The following is a 13,537-nucleotide window of genomic DNA, read 5'->3' on the forward strand; positions in this document are numbered from 1 at the left end:
ACCCACTTCACCGTGAAGTTCTTTGGTACATCTGTTGTGAGAGAGAACAGAAAGCAGAAGAAAAAGGAACACGACAAAAACAGAGAGGATGTGTTTAGTTTGGAGAGCTGGGGAAGTGAGAAGGGAGAGAGAGATTAGAAATAAAAGAGTAGGTCGTTTTTGTTGTTTTCCTTTTCCAATCCTCCTCTGGATTGGAGTGTTGAGCGGGCCATGAGCCGTGCTGTGATAGGCTGTGAAGGGGGCAACTCTATTGGTTAGACACATAGCACCGGAGACCCATGGCGCACAGACGGACCCATGGGGCACGGACATGCCCGCTGGCTGGCCACCAGGGCAGTGCCAACCCATTTCTGCACACCACATCTTTCTACAAGACAATACCCCATCCCAGTGAAAACCAGGAGTCGTTGACCCTCGTGGTTGTGGCGGAAACCGGTTCTTTGGCGCTCTGAGCCTGGGTTGGCACTGCCCACGACATGCTGCCCAGCGGGCACAAAGACAAACCCAAACACAGCATGCCCACAGTCATTAGCAGTGCATCAGGGGGACGCCATGCTGCACGCCCATCCCATAATGTGACAAGGGGAGGGAACAGAGTGGGGGAGGGACTCAAAACAAACTGAAAAACAAAGAAAATAAAGAACCAAAATCTTGCTCTTGCTAACCTAAATGGACTGAAAACAAAGTCTTTGAGTGACTTAAACACAGAGGTCCTGCTTCTTTTTTGTTGTTGTGCAAACTAGGGGGTGTGTGAGTGTCAGGTTGCATTAGCTGTGTGAGTGTGCCTGGCTGCAAAGGGCAGCGAGGAGTCTGACAAGCTGTCTGACCGACTTGCACTTACCTTGAACGCAGCAGCTCCTCCCCTTTTTCAAACTGACTGACTGTAACTTACTGACTGGTTTTACCTTTGGGTTAGTGAAGTGAGTGTTCCCCGCAAACATTTTTAGGTTCTAGGATTTTTGTCGTGGAGAAGAAGTGAAGGTGATTGGAGGGGGAGTTGTTTTCATTTTTGTGTTGTCGCTTGTTGTTATTTTTGTTTGTTTTTCCCCCCGGGTCGGGAGAGAAACAGGCAAGCCCTACCTGTCTCAAACGCCACTGTCCGATACTGGATCGGCGGGCTGTAGGGCCCTGGACCTACACTCGTGTGTGCGCGTATTTTCACGTCGTACGCCGAGTTGGGTTTGAGGCTGTTGAGCACGTAGGTGGACTGGCTTGCGGGCAGGCTGAGTTCCCGGGGCGTGCCCCCCAAGCCCGTCTCCTGGTATGCTAGCGTGTACTCTGTGATATCCCCGTTGCGCTCTGCCAGCACCGGGGGCGACCATGACAATTCCACCGAGCAGCAGGTCACGTTGGAGGTTTCTCTGATTTGGGGGTACCCCTGGGGTGTGTGTTCGGGCACCTGCAGTTCGGCTGTCGCCTCCTCACCGAAGCCCCCCCGACTCTTGGCCTGGACTTTGAAGAGGTAGGTGGCACCGCGGTGGACACTAGCCACCGTGTACTGCCTCTCCTGGGGGGTGAACTCCAGACTAGCCAGGGGGGACACGTCTTTGCGGCCAAACTGAAGCCGGTAACCCTGCAGCCCCATGCCAGGGATCATAACATCGGGTGCGTCCCAGCACACCACGGCCGACGTCTCTGAATCCTGAGCCACCGACAGAGAGGGTGGCCCAGGCACTGTGGAGAAGGCAAACAAACAAAACTTTTATTCATCTATATTTTTCTCTAAAAGGTTACAAGGTGTGTTTTTGAAGAGAGAGTACGGTTTGTGGTTTGTACATCTAGCTATGTCAATAAGTAATAATAGACTGTGCTGGAAATGTACAGTGCTCTCTCCCTTTCCCATTCTGCAGAATATGAAGGCTGCTCGTATGCGTATGTTTTGTATCGGAAAAAAACATATTTTCTTCACTATAGAGAGCCTTTTACTGGGGTGAACATTGGTTTTTAACAGACCTGGGCAAAAGGTTAGGCATCGACAGAGTCAGTATAAACTGAGACTACTAAAAACAATATTTTCAGTGACTGGGTTACACCTTCAACGGCATAATGTTGGACAAGTAGACCTTCTATATATTTCTGTCTTTTTATTTTGACTCAAGTCAATTCAGATAATTCAATTCCAGGTTCAAAGGTCCTGTCAGGAAACATAATGACCTATTTCTCCTATTGATGAATTGATATTCAATTCATTTCGGCATTGGCTGAGTAGTGAGTACAAATGGGAATTGACAGCAACACTACAGTGTCAGTAACACCACAGTGAGTGTGTGAATTTCTGCAGACAGAATTATGTGTGCAGTCTAGTACAGACATGCTTAGACACTTCGTAACACACACCTACCCCACTACTAAACAACACCACTATTACAACAATACACTACTATACTACCTCACCACTATACTATCTCACTACTATACCACTCCACTCCTATACTACATTACTATACTACTCCAATACCCCACCACTATACTACCTCACTATTCCACTATTATACTACTCCACCACTACACTGCTATACTATTCCATTACTCCACTAGACCACCACTATACTACTATACAACTACATCACTGTACTACAGCATTACTCCACGACTATGCTAACTCACTAATCCACCATTATACTAGCTCACTACACCAATACTCTAAACACATTCTACTCCACTAACTTACTACTCTACCACTATACTACTCCAATACTCCACTAATCCTCTACTATACTACTACACTACTTTACTATTCCACAACTATACAACCCCACTAATCCACTACTCCATTACCCCACGACCCCACTAGTATACTACCCCACTACTATACTACTCCACTGCTATACTACTCCACTACTCTACGACCCCAATACCCCACTACTATACTACTCCACTGATTCCAAAACTCCACTGCTATACTACTCCACGACCCCAATACCCCACTACTCCACTACTATACTACTCCACTAATCCACTACTATACTACTCCACTGCTATACTACTCCACTACTCCACGACCCCAATACCCCACTACTCCACTATTATACCACCTCACTGCTATACTACTCCACTAATCCACTACTATACTACTCCACTACCTCATTAATATACTGCCCACTAATCCACTAAAATACTAATCTAATAAGCCACTACTCCACTACTATACTACTCCACTACTATACAACCCTACTAATCCACTACCCCACCACTCCACTACCCCACTACTATACTACTCCACTACCCCACTACTCCACTACTAAACTACTATACGATCCCAGTAATACACTACATATAATACCACACGATTATACCAATCCATTACTATACTACCCCACTACTGTACTAATCTACTACTACACTAATCCACTACTACACTACTCCACTACTATACTACTCCACTACTCCACCACTATACCACTCCACTAGTATAATATTCCACTACAATACTACGTTACTACAATACTATTACACTAGTATAATACACTACCGCAATAATACACTGCCCCACTACTATACGGACCCACTACAACACTACCCCACTAATCCACTACTATAATACTCCACTGATATACTACTATATGACTCCACTACTATACTATCCCACTCATCCACTACCCCACTACTTTATTACTCCATTCCTCCACTACTAACCTACCCCACTAGTAGCCTACTCCACTACAAAAATAATCCACTACCCCACTACCTCTCTACTATACTACCCCATTACTCCACTACCCTTCTACTATACTACCCCTCTACCTCACTACTCCTCTAAAATCTTTCCCCACTAATCCACTATTTTAATACCAAACGATTATACTTCCCCATGCCTCCACTACCCCTCTACTCCACTACCACTGTACTCCACTACTATACTACTCCACTAACCTACAACTCCACTACTCCACTACCCTACTACCCTACTACTATACTACTCCACTACCCCACTACTCCACTACTACACTACCCCACTACTACACTACCCCACTACCCAACTACTCCACTACTCCACTACTATACTACTCCACTACTACACTACTCTACTACTCCACTACTCCACTACTACACTACTACACTACTCCACTACCCCACTACTCCACTACTATACTACCCCACTACTACACTACTCCACTACTATACTACCCCACTACTCCACTACCCCACTACTCCACTACTACACTACCCCACTACTACACTACCCCACTACCCAACTACTCCACTACTATACTACCCCACTACTATACTACCCCACTACTCCACTACTATACTACCCCACTACTATACTACCCCACTACTCCACTACTATACTACCCCACTACTCCACTACCCCACTACTCCACTACTACACTACCCCACTACTACACTACCCCACTACCCAACTACTCCACTACTATACTACCCCACTACTATACTACCCCACTACTCCACTACTATACTACCCCACTACTCCACTACCCCACTACTCCACTACTACACTACCCCACTACCCAACTACTCCACTACTATACTACTCCACTACCCTACTAATATACTACTATACTACTCCACTACCCCACTACTACACTACCCCACTACTACACTACCCCACTACCCCACTACTACACTACCCCACTACCCAACTACTCCACTACTCCACTACTATACTACTCCACTACCCTACTAATATACTACTATACTACTCCACTACCCCACTACTACACTACCCCACTACTACACTACCCCACTACCCCACTACTACACTACCCCACTACCCAACTACTCCACTACTCCACTACTATACTACTCCACTACCCTACTAATATACTACTATACTACTCCACTACCCCACTACTACACTACCCCACTACTACACTACCCCACTACCCAACTACTCCACTACTCCACTACTATACTACTCCACTACCCCACTACTACACTACTACACTACTCCACTACCCCACTACTCCACTACTATACTACTTCACTACTATAGTACTCTACTACCCTATTACTATACTACTCCACTACTATACTATTCCACAACTTTACAACTATACAACTCCAATGCCCCGCTACTATACTACTATAATTTTCCACTGCCCTACTACTATACAACTCCACTACCCTACTACTATACTACCCTGCTACTCCACTACTATACTCATCCACTACCCCACTACTATACTACCCTGCTACTCCACTACTATACTCATCCACTACCCCACTACTCCACTACTATCATCCTCCACTGCCCTACTACTATACAACTCCACTACCCTACTACCCCACTACTATACTACTCTGCTACTCCACTACTATACTCATCCACTACCCCACTACTATACTACCCCGCTACTCCACTACTATCCTCCTCCACTACCCTACTACTATACTACTCCACTACCACACTACTCCACTACTATACTACTACACTACACCACACTGCCCTGCTACTATACTGCTCCACTTCCCCACTACTAAACTACTCCACTACTATAATTCCCCACTACCCTACTACTATAATGCTCCACTACCCCAACACTATACTACTCCACTACTCCACTACTACACTACTATACTACTTCACTACTATACTACTCCACTACTATAATTCCCTACTACCCTACTACTATACTACTCCACTACCCCACCACTATACTACTCCACTACTATACTACTCCACTACCCCACTACTCCACTACCCTAGTACTCCACTACTACACGACTCCACTACTACACTACTCTACTACTCCACTACTCCATTACCCTAATACTCCACTACCCTACTACTCCACTACCCTACTACTCCACTACCCCTCTCTCCGTTATACCCCTTCCCCTTTGTACCCTCTTGTTCCTCCACTCTTATTATTTATTTCTCTTTTGAATAGGCCTGTTGTGGGCAGGGGTTAATTAGTTGGAGCAGTAATGGAATAGCAGCCTCCAAACAGCAGTGAGATGAATGTGTTCATTACTCCCCGCTAACAAACTATAGCTCAGCCCCACAACTAGCCTGTCTTGTTTAAACTTGACTCTCCCTCCTCTCACATCTACTGCTTAGAAAGCCTCAATGAGGACATCAGAGATAATAGCACTGAGGTGTGTGTTTACATGATAGGCCAGGGACTACTGTTAATGGAGAGGTAAGGGTCGGTGGGGTTAATTGACCAAGCTGATTGGTGCTAAGGGAAAACTGGAGGATGGAGAGAGGAAGAGGAGGAGGGAGGATGTGATAATGACAGTTCCCCGTGTTGAAGGTGACAGAGAACCGGGAGCCTTCTGCCGCAAAGAGGGGACAGCGAGGGAGGAGTGGGGGATTGTGGACACCTTGATTGTCTCCCTCTTTCCTCCTCCCCTCCTCCCTCTGTCACTCCATTCCTATCCACTCAGCCTCTCTCAATCACTCCCAGTGGAGCCGGAGGCACATTTCCCATCAGGACCAGCTTTAACGGTCGCTGTTCTCTCTCTCTCTCTCCCTCTAGACAAGTAATAATGTACGTCAGTGGAGGCTGGTTTGGGATGAGCTATAGGAGGACAGGCTCATTGGGACAGCAGGGTAGCCTAGTGGTTAAAGTGTTGGGCTAGTAACCGAAAGGTTTCAAGTTCAAATCCCAGAGCTGACAAGGTACAATTCTGTCATTCTGCCCCTGAACCAGGCAGTTAACCCACTGTTCCTAGGCCATTATTGAAAATAAGAATTTGTTCTTAACTGACTTGCCTGGTAAAATAAAGGTAAAAAAAAAAAATTATGACTGGAATGGAATAATGTGGTTCCCATGTGTTTGGTACCTTTTCATTAATGCCATTCCAGTCATTACAATGAGCCCGTACTCGTATAGCCACTGATGTACGAGTTTCTATAATAGTGTGTCTGTGAGCCAAACAAGATTTTATTATTTTTTAAATAGATTCAACCATGTAAGGCATTAACCTGCGGTTACAATTTCCAGGAAGATATATCAGGGGTCGTGGGTCCATCTCACTCTACTGTACTGGCCTGCGAGGCGTTGTCTAAGGCACTCCATAAATGCTTGGCTGCATTTTCGCACGCAATTGATATCGGTGGCAAAGGGGGCATGAGCGGACCAGCGGAAGAGGGCAAACATAATTGAAAATGCCTCCCCACATATACCTAATTTAGCTGTGGTGATGAATAATCGCCTCGGCCACGCTGAGAGATGCACAGCTATTTTGACAGCAAAGGTCTTTCGTAATCCATTGCCAACCCATATTTATATTCCTCTATCGCGGGTGCAATGATGTCCGAGGAAAAAAAACAGGGTTCATTGTTTGTAACCTTTGTTGTCGTAATATCCCAAACGGACGTGGTAGTTTCACCATTAAGGATACCAGCTTTAACTTAACACCTATTTTAAGGACTATTTCTATATCTTATAAAAATACAGAAGAAATCAGGACAGTAGAAGGAAAGTCATAAATATGCTACAAGCTTATTGGCCCCGCCAGCCACCAGCGCTACGTAACCAAACAGGAGAAGGGACAGCCAGGGGGTCTGTGGAGGCTAGTGGTGTCCAGACGGTTTCTTCCCAGAGTATTCCGGGGTATTCCCAGAGTATTCTCGGCTTCTCTATACCGCCCAGGCAGAATGGGGAAGGGATGGGAAGATGCAGAGGAGGAGGGGGAAAGACCAAGGGACGAGGACTAATGAACATTTCTGACTATTAGAGCGGGAGGGGAAGTGGACCTTGGTGGCCTTGGAATGTTAATGGAGTTAATGGACTGTCCTTCTGTATGGTTGACAGTGTAGTATGGATTACAGTCTTAATGTCAGTGTTAGAAATAGATAGTTGTTCTTAATAGTTAGGGATTGGAATATTCTTAAATCGGTTGTAGGTAAGAGCTTGCTTTTATTTTTTTTTATTTTTATCAATCACATCTCACACTTCACCATTAATTTCAAACCAATTGGATGCAAATGTCTGGTCCTTTCTTTCAAAGTAATTAACCTCACGTTCGACCATGAAGGTTCTTAAATATTTAAGAGCCCTGAAAGCGATTTGAATATCACACAACACCAAGTTCTAGGAAACAAACTGTTATTACTTAGTAAAAAAGGAACACATTGAAACACAATGGAAGCTAAATAATGCACGAAGACTGAAGACTGCGTCAAACCTAGACTCCAACACCTACAGCAAAAGTAGCCGGCTGCACTTTGAGTTTGATGAAATTATTCTATCCTCGATTTTCACAATGTTTTAGGTTGAGGCATTATCTATTGAACAAAGACTTAAGAGTTTGACAAAGCCATACTTCCAACAACTTGGAATTTCTTTATTTTGCTGTCTTAAGTCTGGTTGCCTTTCTGAAAGATAAAAAAAATAGTCTCTCTGTGTGTGTGTATGTGTGTATGTGTGTGTGTGTGTGTATGTGTGTGTGTGTGTGTGTGTGTGTATGTGTATGTGTGTGTGTGTGTGACATTCCTGTCTGTGCCTCTGCCTTATCAATAGCACAAGGCAAGGGCTTAACTTGTCTGAAAGCACAATGTCTCCCTGAAATGGGCCTGGGAGAACCATGGCAACCGTCTGGGCCACGATTTGACTGAGCCCCATGGCAGAACTGGAATCTGGTAGCTCCACTGTCACATGAAAGGGGAGTTGGAAGTACTTTTTACCTCCGAAGGGGCTGAGGCTTCTCTTCGTCCCTTTTTTGTCTGCCTCACGCTCATTTATTTATTTTGGTCTCTTTTCCGCATTTCAGTAATGAAAAGCGAAAGGGGGATTGGATTTAAGGGAGGGATGGATGGTATGAGAGAGACTGGCGTATCAGTCAGCGCAGGCCGACAAGCGAGGGAGGAGAGAAGTGACAGTACCAGGGCCCTTTGTCGTCCGTCATACTGTCTGATACCAGTGATAGGCACACCTGTCAAGATCACGACCTGTCAAAAGAGGTGTGTGTGTGAGTCTGCTTTCTAGTTTGTTTTCTATTGGATGTTTGAAGGCCCCGAAGCAGACTAGCGTGGATGCATTCACAAAAGAGCCTCATATCTTAGCTCTGGCGGCCCCGTAAATGCTTTCACGGCTCTCTAGTCTTGCAGGTATTGGCCGTGTTCACGGTAGCTAAGCTTTCGGATTCTTATGAGGCTCAAGTGACCTGGTTAACGTTGGCTTGGAGACTGGTGTTTAAGAGAGAGGAAAAGAGGGAGAAAGAGAGACTCTGAAGTCTGAGTGTAGCATTATAAAGAGAGAAAGAAAGAGACTCTGAAGTCTGAGTGTAGCATTATAAAGAGAGAAAGAACGTTTCTGATGTCTGAATAAGGCCTCAAGCAGTAATCCACAAGCCTCGGGCCTGAATGGCAACGGAATAACCTGTTTGGCCCTGTCCGGGGGTATCATCGGATGGGGCCACAGTGTCTCCTGACCCCTCCTGTCTCAGCCTCCAGTATTTATGCTGCAGTAGTTTATGTGTCGGGGGGCTAGGGTCAGTTTGTTATATCTGGAGTACTTCTCCTGTCTTATCCGGTGTCCTGTGTGAACTTAAGTATGCTCTCTCTAATTCTCTCTTTCTCTCTGAGGACCTGAGCCCTTGGACCATGCCTCAGGACTACCTGGCATGATGACTCCTTGCTGTCCCCAATCCACCTGGTCGTGCTGCTGCTCCAGTTTCAACTGTTCTGCATGCGGGTATGGAATCCTGACCTGTTCACCGGATGTGCTACCTGTCCCAGACCTGCTGTTTTCAACTCTCTAGAGACAGCAGGAGTGGTAGAGATACTCTTCATGATCGGCTATGAAAAGCCAACTGACATTTACTCCTGAGGTGCTGACTTGCGGCACTCTCGACAACTACTGTGATTATTATTATTTGACCATGCTGGTCATTTATGAACATTTGAACATCTTGGCCATGTTCTGTTATAATCTCCACCCGGCACAGCCAGAAGAGGACTGGCCACCCCTCATAGCCTGGTTCCTCTCTAGGTTTCTTCCTAGGTTTTGGCCTTTCTAGGGAGTTTTTCCTAGCCACCGTGCTTCTACACCTGCATTGCATGCTGTTTGCGGTTTTAGGCTGGGTTTCTGTACAGCACTTTGAGATATCAGCTGATGTACAAAGGGCTATATAAATACATTTGATTTGATTTGATTTGAAGAACCAAATCTGCCAAAAACAATGTTTACTACTATTTCCTGTCATCCGCCATTCCGTCTGTGGATAGCTTGCTGAACATTTATAGATTATCTTCAGTGCCCTATCCAATTCCAAACATCCAAACTTCCTCTCCAGCGGCAACACAACAACAAACAGGTCGAATCGAAATAGGATGGTTTCTGTCTTTCAAAAGAGAGTGGGAGGGGAAGTTTTAATAATTTTAATTTTAATAAACCCACAACCGTTTCATCGATAAATATTGGATTGGTAGAATTCTTTCCAATATAGGCAAGGTAACAATTTACTTAAGGCCTGCAGTTGTAATGCATTATAATGCGGTACTAATGCATGGTAATGAGCTACAATAAAATTAAAGACTGACCTGCTCCTTTGGTTACCACCAGTTTGGGTTTGCTGCGTGCTCCATCTCCCTTCGTGGTGTACGCAGCTACTGTGATGGAGTAGGTGGTGTCCGACTGTAGCCCTCCGATGACCATTTCCTGTAGGAAACAGGAAGTAGACTAAATGTATCAGAACACCGGTCAAAACATGTGACCATCATCACCTCTGCAGCCAACCACCTTCTTTTACCATTTATTGTGTCCTGCTGCTTTTTACCTCTGGATAAAATGTTTAACCTACATTGTCTGAGGCATTAGCCAAGCTACACTCACAAAACAACTGAAATTAATAATCAATGTATGCATGCATTCTGGCTGGCTGACTGGTCAGTGCAGTTTTCAGGTCAGACGTTATTTTGTCTGGTTCTCTTGAGAGAGGAGGCTTTGATCAATGCTGATAAATCTTTCAGTAGAGGTGCCTGGCTAGCTAAATGAATGCAGGAGGTTTTCAGACTGGTTGGCTGAGAGATGGAGAGGTCAGCAGAGGATTAGGGGGGGACATACAGTCTCTTCTGTTTTCACAGGGAAGATGGCGGCATCCATATCATATATACCATGCAAGTGCAATAACACTGTGAATTAAATAAAAGGGGGTGGCAATCATTGATATTTCACACTAAATCTAGGCAGGGCACCACCAAAGAAAAAAAATAAAACAACACACACCATCACAACACGACACCATGACAACACGACACCATCACAACACGAGATAACACCATGACAACACAACACCATGACAACACGACACAACACCATCACAACATTACACAACACCATGACAACACAACACCAGGACAACACGACACAACACCATCACAACACGAGATAACACCATGACAACACAACACAACACCATGACAACATTACACAACACCATGACAACACAACACCAGGACAACACGACACAACACCATCACAACACGACACCATCACAACACGACACAACACCATCACAACACGAGATAACACCATGACAACACAACACAACACAACACCATGACAACATTACACAACACCATGACAACACAACACAACACCAGGACAACACGACACAACACCATCACAACACCATCACAACACGAGATAACACCATGACAACACAACACAACACAACACCATGTCAACATTACACAACACCATGACAACACAACACAACACCAGGACAACACGACACAACACCATCACAACACCATCACAACACGAGATAACACCATGACAACACAACACAACACCATGACAACACGACATGACACAAAGTAGCACAAAGTCGCATGATTAAGCAGTCCAGTCACAGGGAGAAGCAGCAGACAGATATTGCATCAGCCACCTTCTCATCAGCCGCACAGCTAATTAGCCTTTACTCTATCTAGGACAGGGGTGTCAAACTCATATTGCTCTGTTGGCCACATTCAATCTTCACTGAGATCTGGAGGGCCACATTCAATCTTCACTGAGATCTGGAGGGCCACAGTCGGTCTTCACTGAGATCTAGAGGGCCACAGTCGGTCTTCACTGAGATCTAGAGGGCCACAGTCGGTCTTCACTGAGATCTGGAGGGCCACAGTCGGTCTTCACTGAGATCTGGAGGGCCACAGTCGGTCTTCACTGAGATCTGGAGGGCCACAGTCGGTCTTCACTGAGATCTGGAGGGCCACAGTCGGTCTTCACTGAGATCTGGAGGGCCACATTCGGTCTTCACTGAGATCTGGAGGGCCACATTCGGTCTTCACTGAGATCTGGAGGGCCACATTCGGTCTTCACTGAGATCTGGAGGGCCACATTCGGTCTTCACTGAGATCTGGAGGGCCACATTCGGTCTTCACTGAGATCTGGAGGGCCACATTCGGTCTTCACTGAGATCTGGAGGGCCACAGTCGGTCTTCACTGAGATCTGGAGGGCCACATTCGGTCTTCACTGAGATCTGGAGGGCCACAGTCGGTCTTCACTGAGATCTGGAGGGCCACATTCGGTCTTCACTGAGATCTGGAGGGCCACAGTCGGTCTTCACTGAGATCTGGAGGGCCACATTCGGTCTTCACTGAGATCTGGAGGGCCACATTCGGTCTTCACTGAGATCTGGAGGGCCGCACTTAAAATGTATTATATTTCCTCGCCGTCAAAATTAGCAAAGAAATTGTTTTTTATACATGGCCTTTGGGATTTTCAATGCTCCCTGACTGTCTGACTTTCGCTTCGATGTTAGTTAGCTGGCAGAGTGAAAAGACTATATATGTAACAACAATTCAAGCTCAAACGGGACAGATATGCTCAAAATTTGGAATTTCAATTGATTACTATAGATTCCCCTTGGGCCAATCAGTGTCATTTTCTAAATGCTGGATCTCTATAGCAACATGTATCATTCACCCAAGTTTCGTAAAAATCGGGCCAGAGGTGTCTGTGACTAACTACCGGACGAACGGACGGAGACAAATCCATAGTCCCCGCTCCGATTTCATCACAGGGGACAATCATTTGTTTTTACTCAGACCCCTCGCAGGCCATATGTTTGACACCCCTGCTCTAGGACATCAATACTGGAGATGGGTAGGGCTAACTTGAGAGCCTGTTCATAACATACAGTGCTAGGGCATTACTGATAAAGCACCATAATATCAAAGCTCTACTGAATAGGCTGATGTAAACCCTGTCTTTCTTATAGATGTGAAAAGAGCTAGGGTGATGCAATACACAGTGCTTTTTATCCCCCCCCCCCCCTTTATCCCCCCCCCCCCCCCCCCCCCACACTGTACCATAGCACTCTAGCGACTCCATATATATACTCACATATTCGGCTGTATCGTCTGTTTCCCACTACCCCCCCATATAGAGGAGAGTGCAGGAGAGAAAGAGAAAGATTTGTTAAAAGAGAGAGAGAGAGAGAGAGAGGGAGGAAGAGAAACTCAAGAGAGGGGCAGCATGTTGATAGGTGGTAGAGAAGAGGGTGAGAGCACAGAAGCAGGGTGTTGTGTACGTGCCAGGCCAGAGAGGGCTAGAGGAAAGCTAGTCTGTGCTAGGGAGTGCAACTGAGGCAAGGGGAAGAGGTGTGAACTGAAGT

At 45.8% G+C, this 13,537-nt stretch overlaps 1 protein-coding gene across 18 annotated transcripts in view; it reads right to left on the reverse strand.

Annotated features, from left to right (window-relative positions):
• LOC110522842 (receptor-type tyrosine-protein phosphatase S) overlaps positions 1–13,537 on the reverse strand; it is a 392,578-nt gene that overhangs the window by 78,111 nt on the left and 300,930 nt on the right. For 6 of the 18 annotated variants that reach the window (XM_090241788.1, XM_090241575.1, XM_090242080.1 and 3 more), the window contains 4 exons: positions 13,267–13,293; positions 10,457–10,574; positions 1,081–1,674; positions 1–31 (listed from right to left, as the gene is read on the reverse strand). The exon at positions 1–31 is cut by the window's left edge and continues 64 nt beyond it. In XM_090241788.1, the coding sequence (XP_090097914.1) occupies positions 1–31; positions 1,081–1,674; positions 10,457–10,574; positions 13,267–13,293 (770 nt within the window). Of the gene's footprint in view, positions 32–1,006; positions 1,675–10,456; positions 10,575–13,266; positions 13,294–13,537 lie in introns of those variants that run through there. The other 12 variants (XM_090241934.1, XM_090241807.1, XM_090241840.1 and 9 more) reach the window with 3 other exon arrangements.

The sequence above is a fragment of the Oncorhynchus mykiss genome, chromosome 1 (assembly GCF_057628025.1).
Source record: "Oncorhynchus mykiss isolate SJ-2025 chromosome 1, ASM5762802v1, whole genome shotgun sequence".
Classification (NCBI taxonomy): domain Eukaryota; kingdom Metazoa; phylum Chordata; class Actinopteri; order Salmoniformes; family Salmonidae; genus Oncorhynchus; species Oncorhynchus mykiss.